Genomic DNA, 18,413 nt, shown 5'->3' with positions numbered 1-18,413 from the left:
TAGTACCTATTAAGAGGGAAGGAATATCCAGTAAAGTTGCCATTAGCTTAAACAGAACGAGAGTTCTATGCAGCCTAATAAGATGAACAGAGCAGAAGGAGGCTTACAGCTGATCAGTTTTTCTAATACCAGCAGGTGCCATTGAAATAAATGAGCATTAGTTGCAACACATGATTCTGGTGTAAATACATTAACTTGCTCTGAAATACAATAAATCCAACTATATCTGACTAGGGTTTTTCCTTAATCCTTAACTCAAGGCTAACCTGATTAGCATTTCATGCGTGACTCTTCATCTTTCTCGATATCATTGTTCTGGTAATTACTCACTGTTTCTATCAAGGGGCTGTTCTTTGGGGTTTTACTGAATAGGCTACACAGTAATCAACTGCACTTTACAAGATCACCAAAGGGATGAAAGCTGGCAAAACACCAGAGCTTCCTACATGCACCTAATGTTGAGTGAAAACAGAGGTTAACTTCATAAGAAAAGATGGTCTGTACTGGGACTCGAAGAGCTTTCTTTTTTAAGCCATTGAAGTTAATAGAGTTCATTGAAGAAGTATTCTTAATTACTCCCATTATAACCAAGGACAGTAGCAGGCATTCATGGGAAGCCACAACAATTATGCTCAGAACTATATGCTCAAGGCCTCATGTATTTCGTGATTCAGAGGTTTCAGCACCTGCCATAGAATTCATCCCTTGCTGCGCATGTGAACCGGTATCTAAATGTTCACTTTAAAAAGAATAAGTTTCCAGCCCTAATGCCATGACAATAACCTTCCAAACGTGACTGAGTGTAAACAATGCAGTACTGTCTTCCTGAGTCTGCAAACAGCTTGAAACAAACAGCTTGAAACTGCCCCTTCATCTAAGTGGGATGTCAACTCTGAACCCTAAGGAGGTCGGTTTAATTGTTCACAATTAAGTATCAGCATTTCACTGCTGATCATTGTAAAAGAAACATCCAGCTAACCCATTTGTGTCGGATGCAATGGCAAATATTGGGGCAGGGACTGCTAAATGTTGCTGGTATGAAAAAAAAAAAAGAATTCAATGTCTGCCTCAGAACATAAAGTCACCTCTGAGGTTTGGTTGACACCTAAAACTTAGGTCACCCTAGCTACATCACACAGTGGTGTGAAAAATTCAATTCCCCTGAGAGATGTAGTTAAGCCAACCTAAGCCCCAGTGTTGACAGTGCTGCAGCATTTATAGCATAGACATATGGTGACTCACAGAGGGAGGGAAAGGAGAGATGCATCCACATGTCACCAAAGCTAAAATGCTTTCAGAGTGCCAAAACTCAGTGTCCCCTACACTGTCCCACATTCTGAAAGCTCCAACAGGTCCTTCCTCAACTGTGGAAACCTCTAATTTCCCCCTCTGACAACATCAGCTATACAATTAGGTTTTTGCCATACAAATATCTGCAGTACGTTAAAAATTTAAGGCCAGTGTAAAGTAAATCAACAACACACACTACACATTGTATTAGTTAGTCAGAAGCGTCCATTTTTATACTTACCAAAAGGTGCCATAGAAGCTTGAGTTTGCCACACCAGAGAACCACAGAAACCAGGGACACTTGCAACATAATTTAAATCTGGTTGCTAGATAGAGTACATGGGCTTTTCACATGCTACTGCAATATGGTTCTTTTCAAAAACAGAATAGAACTATTTAAGCAGTCGGCCTGGGCATTTTGAAGTTAACTTTTTGGAAACAGTGGATAGATTATATAAACACTCAATGACTTTCTCTTTTTCCTCTGATTCTGGTCACCACTCTTGTTTCTCTCTCTCTCTCTTCTCATCTTGGTTTCCCTTTAACACTTTCATATTCACTACATAAGATTTGCACAGCACTTTAACCACATAAAAACTCTATAATTCTTAAGTATTGGTGATATGTATTTTAGAGACAGACGTACCTCTTCCTACCTTCAATCTTGTGTCCCCATCATAACTCTTTCCTTCTGCTTCTATGCTCCATGACCACCTCATCCTCCAAGCCCTTTAGTCGTTTCCATATCCTGGAGTGTTTTTTGAAACTTCAAAGCTCTATACTCTTTTATCCAGTTCTCCACCCCAGAGGTGCATTCAGTATTTGTTGTGACAATCCAAAAGTCCTGTGAACCTCCCCTCCTGGCTTCCTAGAGGAAAACATGCCATTTTAATCACTCCCTAGTTTATCTTGCCATAAACTAATCTTTCTTCTCTGATGAGTGCACTTTACATGACAGTTCTTTGCCCTCCACTGGCTTTTTACTCTAAAATACTTCTGTGTCAGTGGCACTTCCAATTTCCTGTCTAAAAATAAACCACATTGCACACTACATTATTTGATTCTCAGCCTTTGGTCCATGGACCATTGGTATTGTATGGAGAGTTGGTTGGTCACATGGTGCTGGCCTTTCCTAGTCTCCAGCTATTAGGTCAAATTAAGCAGCAAAGAAGAAGTGGGTATTCACCCACGAAAGCTCATGCTGCAAAACGTCTGTTAGTCTATAAGGTGCCACAGGATTCTTTGCTGCTTCTACAGAACCAGACTAACACGGCTACCCCTCTGATATAGGTCAAATTAGTAACAGCTAAATATTCAGCCAAATATTTTCTTAATATTACACTTCCACGTTAGACAGGGATGTCAGGCAGTTATGAATGGGAAGTGGGGGGGTCCACATGCCGGTGAACGGGAAAGGAGGTGTGCATGAGGCACTCTCTCTGTCAAGTTGTGGTCCACACAAAGACATCGATTGAGGACCCCTGACTCATGAGGTGTCACTAACGTAATATATTGTACCTAACAGATCCTGGGAACTGTTAGGAAAATATTCTTTTCATCAGCATGCACAGAGTGCCTTAGCTCAAATCAATACCAAAGCTAGTACATTTCATTTTCCTTTGTTAATATTTGTAAACTCTCTGAAGATATAAAGCACTTTATAAATTCTAAGTGTTGTTATTTTATTGCTGGCAGACACACAAAACGCTGGCATCTGAGCCTTCTGGGACTTTTCTCTACAGCTGGGAATTCGTAGTAGATTGAACGGTAAGAACTAAGCTTTTAGTATGAAATAAGACTTACGTGTCTCTCACATCAGTAGTGTCTCCCTCTTCTGAATCCTTTCTAGAACTGACGGAATAGGAACTCAGCTACATTTTTGCCCCAGTATCTTCCTGATAATCAGGGATTATAATGTACTTATTTGCCTTGCAAAAGTGAGCCAACACTCAGAGTTTAGGGCCTGATTCTCTATTGCTTTGTGTAGTTATTTACACCAGTGAAAAGCAGGTGTAACAAACTCAACCACTCTGATCTGGTAGCATCTTAAACCCACTTGCACTGGTATAAATAACTACACAAGGCACAGAGCAATGGCAAATTGAGCACTTAGTTATTAGTGTTCACAGTAAGCTGATTGAGGCATCACTAGGTCATGTAGTGAAGAATCACCAGCACAGACAGGGTCCTCCTACTCCCATGCCTTCATTCTAAGCAATAGGGACAAAATTTTCCTATGGTGGTTTATAAAATTTACACCTAAATCCACACTTAGGCAGCTAAACAGAAGTGACTTTTCAGGGATCTTCAACTCTGAAAACCAGACCACTTATTTAGATGCCTGACTGAAGAGACTTGCATTTGACAATGTTGTTGCAGAGGGCTGCAGTTTCATCGTACAGTGTCGGAACCTGCAGTGGTGCCCTATTCCCACCATCACCAAGGCTCTAATTCAAAATCAAGAACCCAATGGCAGAGACTTAAATGCTGTTCACTACATAACTCCCATTTGCAGCTATGAGACACTTCAGCACCCACAAGGCCTGACCCAAAGCCCACTGAAGTCTTCTGTTGGATGAGGGCCATAGGGAAGGCACAAGAGGACTTATAGCACTGGGACAGCCCCCCGTTTGAGCCAAAGGAGTTAAATTACAAATCCCATGATGATTAGTTTGGAACCATTTGTCATATTCATTAAGTTCTAATTGTTCTGCAATCAGCTGAAAATGCTGACTAATGGCAGTTACTACACATCAGCCCTAATGCACCTACTACATTCGTCACTGTATCACCTCACTTTCCCCCATTTCTCACTTAACTCCTTACCGAAGTTCATGCATATGGTATCAACTAACAGAGCCAATCAGCAGAGATTCATCTTCTCTGACAGGTAATGAAAACACCCATTATATTAAGTGTGTAGGAATAAAGACTTAAGGGTAAGTTTTAATATTCAGTTGATTCTCCAATGCTCTAGTAACTGCAATATTTCAAGTTAGCCTTACCACTCAGGCTGCCATTCTGTCATATCTCAAAAGCTAAGCAGGCCTGAGCCTGGGCAATGCTAAGGATGAGAGATGTTCATGGGCAAATAAAAGTGGGATTGTCTAATGTTCTCTGCACACTAGCCTAAACTCTGTTCCCATTGAAGTAAATATTAAAACTCCCACTGGCTTCAGTGCTGAATGCTTCTGAAATCCCACCTCAAGTAGTAATGGTGATTTCAGGAAGTGATGTTCTTCTCTCCCCGTCTATTCTGAACCTACACCTTTGAGTAGCATTAGGGGGCACTGTATTGCTGGAGATGCTCTCTTTCTGAAGGGACAAATATCCTTGAACACCTGTGATCACTAAAATTCCTACTACACTTTTCACCAGAGCAAGATGGTTGGCACCAGCATCCTGGCTAAATTCCAATTAGGTGAACCCCCCCCCCCCCCCCCCGTAGTTTGCAATGAATAGGAGATTCTTCATTTTGTATCCTGAATGGTTGCAATGTGTTGCTTCGACTGCAGAAGTGGAAATGTTGCAACAAGTATAGAACTTATCCCTGTTTGTAAATGGTTTTATGAATGTCACACACTTTGGGAACTTTTGATAAATATCCGTTACCAACTTATCTGGTATCACTTTAATCAGGGTCACACAGTTTAATACCTCCTCTACCAATAAAGCCATACGTTTGTTTGCTATTCCACTATTGTAAGTGCCGGAATCATCCATAGCTGATAACCCTTTAATTGTTTTAACGTTTGACAACAACGCTACATTTTTTAAACTGCCACAGATGGTGGCTTAATTCACAACTCCATCTGCTGCTTTCCTGTTTCCAATGCTCAATAATTTCCTGCTTTATTACTATTTAAATGTTTTCTTTTAACTACAGAACCACACTTCATCTAGGCCTGTCTTTTAAATCCAGAACAAGGTTAATGTATTGCTGTATATAATGATACTTTGTTTTGTATACCAGTAGAAGGAAAAGCAAGGTTGCATTCTATGGTAAAACTAGCTATTGCTCTCAAATTATACACATCACAGGACACTCAAAAATAAACAGCCTGTCAGAGAAAAACCGTAAGGAAATGGCCAGTGGAACATGACACAGGAGTGCCACAAATATAGCTCCACAGGAAACCTGACAACTCAGTCCTCAGTCTCTTTTCCATCCTCTCTTGATTCTCATTTCACTGAAACTTTGCTAAGTAACTACCAACAGCAGCCACAAGACTAAAATAACACGAAACCAAAAAACCCACATTAAATTTTCATAGAGGCTTAGCATACATAAGCTGAAGAAAACCTTCACTTCATCCATTCAAACATAATGATCAAGGCAAAAGGGAGGAGTAGTCTGAACATTAACCTCCAGTTATGGAACAAGAACTACTGAAAACTAAACAGGCTTAGCCATTCCAAGAGAAATATTTGCTTTAAATGTGAAATAAGGCATCAGTAACCAACACACAAAACCAAAACTAAATACTGCAGCCCTGCAAGCTACATAGGCAGAGACCTTTAGCGTGTTGTTCTAGAGTAAGTGCCCTAAAGTCACTTTTCTGTCCGTTGGCCTTCAACAGAACTCTGAATTGAGCTTCTGTTCTGGGGAGTGACTCTTTAAAGAGGCATTGTCGGGTTCCATGTTTTCTGTTCCTCAGTCAATTCCATACACCTGTAAACTCACTCTGGGATCTGAAAGTCAGACTGGATGTTCTCTGGCTAGCGCATCATCAACAGCAACAACAAAAGATCTGTGGGCCAAATTCAACCCTCATTCGCATCTCTGCAACACGATGGTTTTCAGAGGAGTTGCACCGGCGTAAGGGGGACAGAAAAGAGATCAACTACTGGAACTCAAGCCTGATCTACACTCAAAAATTAGATCAACCTAGCTATGTCACTCTGGGCTGTGGAAAATTTTGTGCCCTATGCAATGTAGTTAGGTCACCCTAACTCCCGGTGTAGATGGAGTTCTTCCGTTGACCTAGATACTGCCTCTCAGAGAAGTGGATTAAATACACTGATTGAAAACCTTTTTTGTTTGTAGCATAGCTATACTCAATTATTCTATTGACATGTGAGCAGCAGCAGAATCCACTTCACTCTACCAGAGCTGTATTGGTTCTACCGTGTTACAAGGAGAAAAAAGTAACACAAAAATAAAACACACCCTTACTTCTGACACTAAAGCAAGATCTGACTGAATGTACATGAGGACCAGATTTGCTGAGCATGAATTTTTAGTCATTTTTCTGACATAAACCGCACTTCAAAGAATGTTCTGCATGGACAGGGGAGACCAGCCAAATTATCTCCATGCTTCCAAACCATAGAACTGCTTTGAGAATTCTCCTTTTTTAATTTAGGTTTCTCTCTTCCTCCCTCAATCTTTAATCTCTGGCCACATTGGAACATGTGAATATCAAGAGGCTGGTGATAGTGACATACAGAATCTCCTTTTTCGCTTTACTTTTAGTATAAAAAGTACTAGAAAGAGGCAAAAGATGCCAAAGACACAGGGGTAACAAGACTTTCAAAAATGGGAGCCTAAAAGTTATGTTCCTCTGTCCATACTTAGACACCTAAATAAATGTGACCATCGGAGCACAACTTCTGGGGCTTATTTTCAAAAGTCTTGGTCCGAATGTAGAAGTAAAAAATGAGCACCCTGGGTGAAGCTGCCACTCTCCATACACTGGATATGAAGCCTTGCTGCGAACTGCCCTGACTCTGGAGCAAGAGGATCGGTCTTTAAAATATCTCCTCTGACCTGAAGTTCAGATTTTAAACACTTCCTGCTATTAAGCCTATCTGTCCACCAACGTTCCCTTTTCTGAATCACATGGTCACAGAAGCTATGCAGTGTTTCCTAAGCAAAACTATCTTTGAAACTATCATTGGACTATTAGTATAATCTCCTTGTGAATTATGTTTTATCACAGGGAAGCATGGGAAACACATGACATCTTCCATGTGATCAATTACATAAAGCGTAGGTCTAAAATATTTCAATTAATTCCAACAACTAAATATCAAATAGGCTAGAGGTCAGCACGTTGACTATGATAAAAAAATACCTAGCTTTCATTCTGCAAGCTTTTCTTTCATTCACCTGTATATTCCACATTGACCACTGACTATACAAATAATAATTCATAGAAAACTGTGAAGGGTCATGAGAGCTTGTAGGTTTCTACAAAGTGGAATGGTATAACCATGGAATTAAAATATAAGCATTGGTAACACTGCTTCTTGTGCATGTACATACTAGCCAAGTGATCAATGGGATTAATGAGATTCATTAACATATACTTTTTAATGAACCCTTTGTTCTTCCATAAAACTGTAACACAACAGTACAATAAAAAGGACAATTGACCAAACCTGACACCTAGCTCGCCTAAGTAACCAATTTCCCTCATCTTGAAACTCACTCTGTTTTCCTTTTCAGAAAAAAATTAACATGGTTTGGTTTCCTTTTTAAAGGTGACTAAAAACATTAAAATTTGCTGGTAAATTAGTACTGGATCATTTGCCTGGATTCTAAAGAGGCAATACACATCTTGGCCCATATGTTTCAGACAGTGCTCTTTTCTTGCAGCACGTGAACCACCTAAATCTTCAACAATTCAGCAGTTGCAGAAAGTCTGCACACAACCCCTCTGTGTTACAGCCATTCTCTTGATTGAAGCATTGGGCATCTTACATGAAGGGTTTTAAATAGCATTGGGAGACAGAGGACCATACATAGATGGTGAATAGCAAATAAGGTCTCAAGCAGGTCTGAGAGCGGTACTCGGGCACAAAACGGTTAAATGTGTTTACATCGATTGTACTTCTCTATGAACGCTTCAGGTCTTAAAGAGGGACTTTCATACTAGAGAAAACTTATCAGACTAACTTAAATCCTTCACCTTTCTCAAGTTGTTCACAGTGTTTAAACTGGGAAGAAAAAGTGCTTATTCCCCGACCCCTAAAAGTGATGATACACTCCAGCGTTCTCTCCACATGCTGCAGTGAGAGTATGGCATAAATCACCTACTCTCCCATCCATTGCAGAGCTATTCTTCCATAATTCTTACCTATGTTGGCTGGTTACAGTATTTGCATTTAATAAAGATTTTACACCCAACAGCCCATGTTCTCCTGGAGTGAACTCATAACACTATTTTCACGATTGCACAATGTATCAATGATAATGTATTAATAGCACAATGTATTAATGATACCATAAGTGGAGTGATATCAGAAGCACAGTAATCAGACTTCACTTCAGGTTCTAGAAGGAGAATCTGGGTTGTGAGGGAGGAAATTTTTAATGAAACACCCAATAAACCGTCTTCAGTAATATCAAAACATACAAATACTGACCCAAGTACATTTCTCACCCTGCTAATGCTCGTTTTTCAAATTTGCTTCAGTGTGAAAGTCTCTCTTTAAAGCATCCACAGGGTTTGCTTTTACAAACCTTTGTATAAAACCAATGTTTCATCCATTATGTTTGTACCAAGGATGACATGTTACACACTAAGTCAAAAGGTTTCAGAGTAGCAGCCGTGTTAGCCTGTATCCGCAAAAAGAACAGGAGTACTTGTGGCACCTTAGAGACTAACAAATGATGATCAGATAAATCTGTTAGCCTCTAAGGTGCCACAAGTACTCCTGTTCTTTTTACTAAGTCAAAAGGTAAATCTTAAAGAATGTCATATTAAAATATTTTAAAAAATATAAAAATTCAGTGACCTGATGGCTCTGCTGGTCACAACCAGCATCAGGATTAAATTCAGTATCTCAATCTGGGCTCATGAAGGCTTGGGGCACTAGCTGGGGGATTGATTATAAACCTCAGAATTTCACTTAGACTGCCCTGGTATGCTAAGTGTCTCACTGTGTCTCATATGCCCTATTGATGAACTTGGGTCAATAAAGGTGTAACCTTCTTCCTGATATCTGGGGCAATAGGAGTTCTTTTTCAATGCTAAAGAGCAACCAGTTGCTCAGTCCGCAGCTGCCAAATTTTGGTGATTGTGACAATGAGCAAAATTAACATATATGTGTCAGGAAGTAGGATGCAGAGTTTCTTTTATTTTACTTTCACTTCCACCATATTGTGAATCAATTCTCACTATAGTAGTTGAACTCTGTCTTGTAATACGAGTGCGTAGCCTCATAGTTACCCTACCATAACAATGCTATCTGTGCATACTATACCAGCGCTGATTCAAGTATCAGCCAAGTACGGTATCTATATGAGGCAGACTCAGACATACCCCAAAGCCACCTGCTTGATGACCCTTTTGTGGTCCATAGTTCAGACAATTCATTAATACCCTTGGGTTCTGTGTTTGAAAATTCCAACTCCTAGTATCAAGTAGTCAAGGACATCACTGTCTCAGTGTGAGACTCCTAAGCCTCCTGACCAATATTAGCTTATACCTTCTCTATGCCACCATTTTAGTTTTAATTCGATGCAAGTTAAAAATAAAAATACTCCAACAAATCAAAACTTAGTTAGAATTTTCACTTGTATTATGCAGGTTACAATTGTGCAATGGCCAGATATTAGTAAACTCATAGCTAATTGTAAATTAAACTCTGGAAAAATAATGACAGATACTCCAAAGACATGTACCACCATTACCTTGCCCCTTCATCCAGGCGGACAGTAGGAACAGATAGAAATAAAATAACTGTCTCAAACAACAAATCTAAGCTTATGTTAATATTCTAAACGTCTTTGCCTCAAGTTTTACCTTTTGTAAGATTCAGTTTCACTAGTTTTGACTGAGACCCCAACGTACACTGTGGTTTATAGTAAATTTATAACTAGCACTGGTGATCCTGCATCACCCACGCTGGCTTGCTTTCTGGCCACAACACAAACTACAGGTTAGTATATTTTATCCCTGGTCTTGTGAAAGCATATAGTATGAGAGTATTTATGTTTAGCAGACAAACATACATACTTATGCTCAAAAATTCAACTATGACTAAGTATTCTCATCTAGATTTCAATGTATTTTTAACAAAATAAATATCCAGCCTTTTCTTTTTGGACATTTTGCTTTCCTACTCTGAATGAATTTCCACATATATTCTTGGGGTTAAAAAGGCCATCGTTTTACTTTGCAAACATGAAGATGAAGGGACACTTGAAGCTTCAGCACCAGAAGAAAAACGGGGAGGAGTGCAGAGAGTAGCTCTATTTGAAAACACAGAGCTATAACAATTATTGTTCTGGTTTGAGACAAGTAGCTCAGAAATCCTTTTCTTTTTTTTTCTTTCTACATAGTCTTACTGTTATTGTCTTAAGGTGATTTCCTATGCTGGATCACACCTTCAATGTCTCCGACCTTATATCGTTTGTAATCCTGCAAAGCACTAACACGAGCCACTTCACTAAAAACACTGGAGAGGTTAGAATTCTTGTAATCGCTCATCAAATGTTAATTCAGTCCATCTTGCTGGTAACAGGAAAGCTTTGCCTTTTTCTTTAAGCCAAGCGTCTCACCGTCTACTATGCTTGGTCGGGAGGTTGTGTGCGTGCATGTGTTTTTTTAGGGTTAGCTTTTGACCGAAAGTTTTATTTTGTTCATTAGATCAAACCAAAGAGGGGTACAGTAAATGCTAACAGATTAAGCCAAATAGCCAGCTCTGACATTATCACTTTGGCCTCCCTATCCCTACCTCCACACAAATCTCTCTCTCTCCTTTTGTTGCTGCTCTTTTCTGATGTGTAATCTCTGGCGCTGTGGAAGTTCACTCTGATGACAGAAGAAAAACGTTGCTGATTTCCTTTGATTCTTGCTTCCATAGGAAGCAGATACCTGGCAGATTTGCAAGAGCATGACAAATCAGCTGTGAAAGTTCTGCACTGTTGTCTGTTTCTGTGAGAGTCGCAGAAGCTCCTCTCTAATTGCTTTTATGAGCGATGCCGAGGAATGACCAGTTTGGAGGTCCTCATTGGAACTGGTGGTGTAGCAGAGCCCCTGTCCCTGAAGGCTGCTGTGTGGAAGATGAGCAGGTGGTGCTGAGGGCTGTCTGGCTGAAGTCCTCTGCATCTGGAATACTGGTGAGGAGGAATATTCTTGATGTCCATGCATATGTGTCTGCAAAATGCAAAAAAAAGAAAAAGAAAAGAAAGTGATTGTTCTTCCTATTCAAAATAAGATGAGCTTGAGAAAGGAGAAAGACAAAAGGCAGAGAAGAGCGAAAAAGCAGCATGGAGATATGTCTAACCCCTGCTAGTTCCCTACTGCGTGAATGGGTGATTGTGCTTGTGAGGCACAAAACAAATAAGTTGCTGGCCTGTCCCAAGTTCAGGAATTTTCATATTCTTTTCTAAGGTTTACAAAAATCTGGCCATTCTCTAATGTTTAAATACAGGAAAGATGGGAGAAAGTCACGAAGGACTGTCTTGTGGATAAGGCACTGAACTGGACTTGGTTTAATTCCTCACTCTGCCATCAACTTCCTGTTGGCCCTTGGGCAAGTCACTTAATCTCTCTGCGCTTCAGTTCCCCATATTATCTGTAAAATGGGAATACTACCACTTCCCTTTCCCCACTCATTTCTGTCTTGTCTATTCAGATTGTGCACTCTCCAGGGCAGGAACTGTCACCATGTGTTTGGACAGTGCTGAGACCAATAGGGTCCCAAATTAGTAAAAGCAGAACTAGAAGAAAGACTCAGCAAGAAAAAATTCATTTTTCCATTGTCTAGAGTTGTTTGAGCTTCACAGTTTCAGAAACATTGCCTTGATGTAGGGCCCAGTTGTCCCAAATTAAAAAGGAATACACTCTGTTTTTGTTCCGTAGTTCTATTTGCTTAAGAAGCAAAAGAAGGTCTTAGTTTAAGTGGGGGAGGAAAAGAGGGGACCCTAGTGAAGAAAACTGTATTCACTAAGCAAAACAATAAATTCTCTGTAGTCTCTTTTAACGGCTCTCACACTGTGAATGGTGAAATCTGGCAAAGCAGTTGAAACTAGTAATGGATGACAACTAAGGAACAGGCTTGGGATTTTTGTTAAAATGACAATCTTGAAATCACAGTCATCCCCATAATATGTAGGATGCTATCTTGCACAGCTCATGTACAGTGCAGCTGGGTTTTTTGGAAAAGGAGCTTTGATAGGAAAATGAAAGGATTTATGCTGGATAACGCAGGGCTTTTTTTTTTTTTTAATAATATATAAGTGGTATCCCATCTTGCTCGTGAGAAAGAAACAATTTCAGTTATTGGAAAGAAATGAATTGCTGCTCTAATTTTTCAAAATAGAGGCATCCTGGCCAAATGCACTCAAATAATTCTTACCTGCAGTCTTTGGTTAGCAGACCCGACAGGTAGTCTAATTCTATATTGAAGAGGAACAGGGTTCTATGGTTCCAATTGAAAAAAGCAAACAAACTCCATTTGACACTGAGGTTTTACTAGCAAATTGAGCTATTTTCAGAGTACATTAACATTAGAAGTCACTATACCATTCAGTAAAACACAGTCAATCAATATAGCAGGAATGGTTTCTTGGTGGAAGAGAATGTTTGCTGACTGTGGTTGTTGATTGTTTTGGTTTAAAAGTTGCCTTAATGGTTTTTAATATCTTATTAAAACACAAGTGGCTACTGTTGGGCTCTCATAGTGGATATCAGATTGGTAAACAAATGTGAGGCTATAAAAACTGACACACACTAGCTCCCAATGCCACCAATAAGATGGATTATGACAACCAGTTGAAGATGGTTTACCAGTAAAAAGGCACAAGGATTTGTGCAAGTAGTTTTAGTCTATTATTTTTTCCTTTTCTTATCAAAACAAAGATGTTTTCTACCTTGCAGATCCGTATCAAAGTAACATGTACTGCTATAAAGTGTTTACCCTACTTCATTGATGCTTTCTCAGTGAGAATTCTTTCCTCCTTCATAATACGCTCTATTTTGACACAGAAAGAGTGACAGTGATGGCTGTATTTTTGAGTGTAGTATTTTACTGTTTCCCAAAAGAAATATTATAACTTGTTCTAGCTATCCAAATCCCCCTAAAGTCAACTGAAATCCTCCCACTGACTTCAAAGGAGTCTGGATCAAGCCTTCTTGGATTAGTTTAGTGGAAGGGTAGAGTGAAGTGTAGTGACCTGCTTGTTGATTTTGGGTCAGGAAGCAAGACTGAAGACTCATATCTTAGCATATTCCAGAGAAAATCTGAGAGTGCAGACTGTGGGAAGCAGAGGTAAGAATCTTGTAAGGTAATAGAGTCCATCACAGGAACATGAAAAAATCAGAACCCACCTGTGTCAACTAAGGAAGAAAATATTCTAGTTCTAACCTTCTAGTTCTAGTTCTAACCTCAGATAATGTCAGAAATGTGTTCATATGAGAGAGAGCGAGAGAGCCGGAAGAATGTTGGTGAAAGGGTCCCAAGCATCCAGGAAACATTACACCCGAGGAACGTGATTATAACAAATAAAACTTTTTAAGATGTCCAGATGTCATCTTTCCAAAGAGGAGAATTGCAAAGATCTGAACTAGTGAAAGACATTAGTCTGTGAAGATACAATAGAAAAAACTTCCTTTCTGTTACAGGGAACTGTCAGATTAGGGCATGGATTTAGCATTTTTTCTTTTTCCATTTAATTATGCTTTGTAAGAAGGAGGGAAAGAACGACTGCCCCAATGGAGAGGCAGAATAGGCATTCAGGTGGGCTCTGTGACAAGCAACAGAACCTATGTTCTGTAGGGTTTTAGTCAATGTTATAATCTGCACAATTTTTTTTTTTTAGCAAACTGAGAAAAACTCATTAGCATCTGCATACAAACTGTAGCAATCAGAAAGGAAAAAGAGCAGAGAACATAAGTAAATTGCTACTACAGTTGACTAAAGGAGAGGATGTTTGCTGAAACCACATTAGAGTGATGCGTGCCTATTTGAAATGGTAACAAGAGCTGCTAACTTAAAATAAGGGCAATAAAATCCTTTGAAATGGGTCCAGAAGCCTTGCAATGCTCGCTAACCACCCAGACAACTGATGGGCAAAAATGAAGAGACTGTCTATCAAGGAAAAAATAATTTAATGAAATGTATGACAATATAGAGATAACATTGGAAGAGTGTGTATGATAGGTATTGATGTCTGAAAAAACAACTGTTTACTTGGCATCTTGCAAAATGGGGCTCTGATCCTGACTGGAGTCTGAGCAATACTGTAATACAAGTAATAAAATAGTAATAATGATATAATATTCCATATGCACTTGAGAAAAAAGCCCTAAAGACCTATAAAACTAAAGTCACTTGAGCTGCCTGAGGAAAGGGCTGAAGGACGAATTATGAGAGCTGACAACCAACACTGATCCTGAGATGTCACTCGAAGAGGCATGCAACAGAGCCTGTAAGATCTCTCCGCTGAGTGCTGGTCTAGGTGTAAAAGAGCATTAGGATGCTTATGCTGACCAGAACAGAATGAGTTACTTGGATACCACATTCCTAAGTATGGAATAGGGGTACAGATATCTAGCTACATTAGGCAGACAGACCATTTTGGCCTCGTTAGCTATGTGTTGCATAGTATGAGGAGAGTCATATTTACACCCTGTCTGATTTTCAGAGGTACTGAGTGCCCACAATTCCAACTGATGTTAATAGGAAGTGCTCCGCAGCTCTGAGAAATCAGGCCCCAATCCTGCTTAATTTTGTTTTTGTTGAGCCTCTCAATATTTTTATTAAATACACCTATTTTAAGACAACATGGAATATGGATAGTGGTGATAGCTAGTGGGGACAAATGCTGCTGGAAGTACACAAAGGGAGGAAATTCTCTTCCTCAGGGAGAGGACGAATTTGAACAGACGTGACAACTTAAGCGTGCGACGGAACGCCAGAACATAAAGGGGTTATCTCCAAAAGGGTATTACGAGGAAGCTGGCATAGGCCAGTTTGGGTAGGGATGGTTTAAAGACCGAGTGCATGAAACGCTGATGACAGGTATCCACATCTTTCCTGAGAAAAATAATACAGTAGCCGAAACATCTCAATGTTTATGGTTTAATTGGAAATTCCATCTTCTGGAAGCAGTATTCTGTCAAATCATGGTGCCTGTCCAGTAGTATAGGTAAACGAACAGATATGTTGTTGACAGGTGAAAAGAAAACACCGTGTCCATAAATATCTCTACTGCTGTACACGACACATCTAATGCTACATTCAGTACCCAGATTCTCTGCCCATATGAACTGGCGCAGTTCCATAGAAGTAATTGAGCTGTGCCAATGCATGCCAGCAGAGAACCTGGGCCATTTACTTCAGTGCTTTCTACCTGCAATTATCTCAAATTAAAGAAGTGCATGGAGAGCAGACTTGACCTCTGCTGGAGCTCTGGAGTAGAAGTGGTGAACTATAACCAGAACACAGTGGTTAAAGGCCTTGAGTGAGGAAGCGGTTAGGGAAGAATGAGTGAGAGGTTAGAGAAGCGAAGGTGAAAGAATAGCAAGCAAGACAGGTTAGAACTAGTGAAGGTTGGAAGAGTAAGTGGAGGTCGTCAGAAAAAGCAAGTGAAAGAATCATCGGAAGAAATTCCAAACAGCAACGAAGGTAAAAACTGAACATATCACTGCTTCAGAAACTATTTAAATGTGAAACACAGTACTCACTGCATCTCTCCTAGCATATTCATCCTCTCCACGATACTGGGGCCACCCTGGTCCCCCCGGCTGGCCATGCCCTGCTCTGACTGAGGCAATCTCCACTTGCTGGGCTCCGGTTCTGCTAGCAATTCCCACCTGAGTGAGGTGCTGTATCTGAGAACCTTAAAAGTAAATATTGGTTTTTCATCTTTATACACAGTAAGCTTGCAGGGCAGACAAATGACAAAAAGCTAACATATAAATTTTTTGGGGGGCTGGGAGGCAGGAATTAAAAAGAAGCTTAGTTTTTGTTTAACACACTAATCAGGAACAACAGAGAGAAGAATACCAATGCAGATTGGAGAAAGAGAAAGCCATTTTACTCTGGTGCAGCTCACTCGAAATTCAGTATTTTTCATTACCTTTCATTGATAACAAACATTGCACGTACATGCACATCAGTCACTGAATGTACACCTCAGGTGTATGCCAGTCATTAAAACAAAGACTATAGAAAGCCCTTACAATTTTAAATGTTAGTGATCTGGCAGCAAAGAGGAGACATTTGCTATTGCACCAACAAACCTGAAAGACCTTAAATCTGCACACTGCTCTCTGTTTCATCCCTCAGAGCCACAACATGAATGGCTATCTCTGTATATGGTTTTTCCTGCTTTAGTTTGTGCTTAAAGATTAAACACTACTGACATTAACCAACGGGAAGGCCAGTACACAGCTTACTTCCTTTATTAACACAGCCTGGAACCTAAATCCACTCCTTTCCCACTGCTGTCTATTGAATGCCAGGAGAGCCACTAGCATTAATTACAAGAGATACATTTAGCAACATACCAACTTTACTTTTCCCCAAAATTTCTCTTATGATGGGACAAAAATTTCCTGTAAATACAATAGGAGCGAAATAACTGTAAAGATCTGCAGATGCCTCACTGAAAACTTTGAAAAACAGGAGTTGTCAATACTCAGTGACTGTGTTGTGTGTGTGTGTGTGGGGGGGACATAGACAAGTTGCCTAACTTACATGTAATATTTACTTTACTCTTCTTTCCTTAAAATAAATTTTAAAAAAATTATAAAACTGATATTTAGTTATTGTATCTTCCTTAAATGAAGGATAAAAACTGGTTATTTGAGTTCACCAGAAACAAAAACCCGCAGCTGCCATCAACCATAGCCACTTAAGGAACAGTATACATAATATATTAAATCATCTATGAAATAGTGAACCCTTTCACCACCATCACTTTGCACAATTATAGGGAGAGGACAGCTGCAGGTCAAAGTTAATTCTCTGGACTACAACATGGACATGTCTAATTTAGAAATTCTTGAGCACACCTATATTTTCAGTATTTTAATTCCCTCTCTTTTGGAAGAAAGTTAATAGAGACATTTACATGAGAACAGAATCTTTGTTTCTTAAGAGTTCATCAGCTCCTGCCACTTAAACCCAATGTGAAGTTAGAACCTTGTTTGCTATGGAAATTATCTCACAGTAAGGGAAGATGATTTTATGTGGTACGGCAGAAAATAGACTCTTCAGATACTGTTTTTATGCAAATATCCCTAGTAAGAAAAAAGAAAAAAAAATGCAGGATAAATAGGCAAAAATTTTCTGAATGGAATGTTTTCTCCAGAAGGCATCAGTTACCGTTTAATTTACCACAAAGGAAATACCGCGATCACCTGTGAAAAGTCAACATTCACTGAACTCTTTTTGAAATGCTGAAGTTATTTCCTATGCTAAGGCTATCTTTTCACTACCAAAAAAAGGGGGGTTTTAACCACAGGATAACTAATACACATTAGCTATCCCACTGAAAAAGCCTAGTGGCACTGTAGTTTTTTTACCACGAGGCAGTGAGGCTCAGGCCTGGGTATAGTGATGACCTTGCCTTGCGAGCTAGCAGTAAAAACTTCAGTGCCCTGTCTCCACTACAATTTTATACGAGGATAGCTAGCAATAGCTAGTTGGCAGTGAAAACAAAGCCTAAGTTGGGAGTGTACCATCGACAGTGACCAGATGTTGACCCGATTTTATAAGGACTGTCCCGATATTAGAAGCTCTCTCTTACACCAGACCCTATCACCCCCCCACCACAATTTTTCACACTTGCTATCTAGTCACCATAGTACCACCTGATGGCAAATGATGACTTTTAATAGGGACAACTATATATGGAACATATCTGAAAAAGGTGTAATATTCCAGTGCATGATCAGTATAAACCAAAATTACCTGCAGTGCTTCCAACTGGTCGTGGCCGTGCCACCGATGGCATTTCTTCTGGGTATAGCCCTCTGGAGGAATACTGAACATCAGATTGTTGCTGGTCTGGGTGCATTAACTCTGCAGGCTGAAGGAAACCCGGGCCAAAACTCTGCCTGTTGGCAGAGCAACATAAGATCACACTGACTGACTGCTCCACTGTGAAAACATTTACACTTGTCCCTTATACTTAACCCTATTATGACCACTCATGCATA

General features: G+C 39.8%; 1 protein-coding gene across 2 annotated transcripts in view; it reads right to left on the bottom strand.

The window, feature by feature from the left end:
* Positions 1–9,819: 9,819 nt before the first annotated feature.
* The window catches only part of KIAA1549 (KIAA1549 ortholog), a 213,807-nt gene continuing 205,213 nt past the window's right edge, over positions 9,820–18,413 (bottom strand). For both annotated transcript variants that reach the window (XM_045002706.1, XM_045002707.1), the window contains exons 18-20: positions 18,166–18,311; positions 15,933–16,087; positions 9,820–11,399 (exon numbers count right to left, since the gene is read on the bottom strand). In XM_045002706.1, coding sequence (XP_044858641.1) covers positions 11,145–11,399; positions 15,933–16,087; positions 18,166–18,311 — 556 coding nt within the window. In that variant the 3' untranslated portion in view covers positions 9,820–11,144. The remainder of the gene's footprint in view (positions 11,400–15,932; positions 16,088–18,165; positions 18,312–18,413) is intronic.

Source organism: Mauremys mutica, chromosome 1, assembly GCF_020497125.1.
Source record: "Mauremys mutica isolate MM-2020 ecotype Southern chromosome 1, ASM2049712v1, whole genome shotgun sequence".
Lineage (NCBI taxonomy): Eukaryota > Metazoa > Chordata > Testudines > Geoemydidae > Mauremys > Mauremys mutica.
Note: the sequence above shows the minus strand (reverse complement) of the source record. Positions and strands in the feature narration are given on the sequence as shown.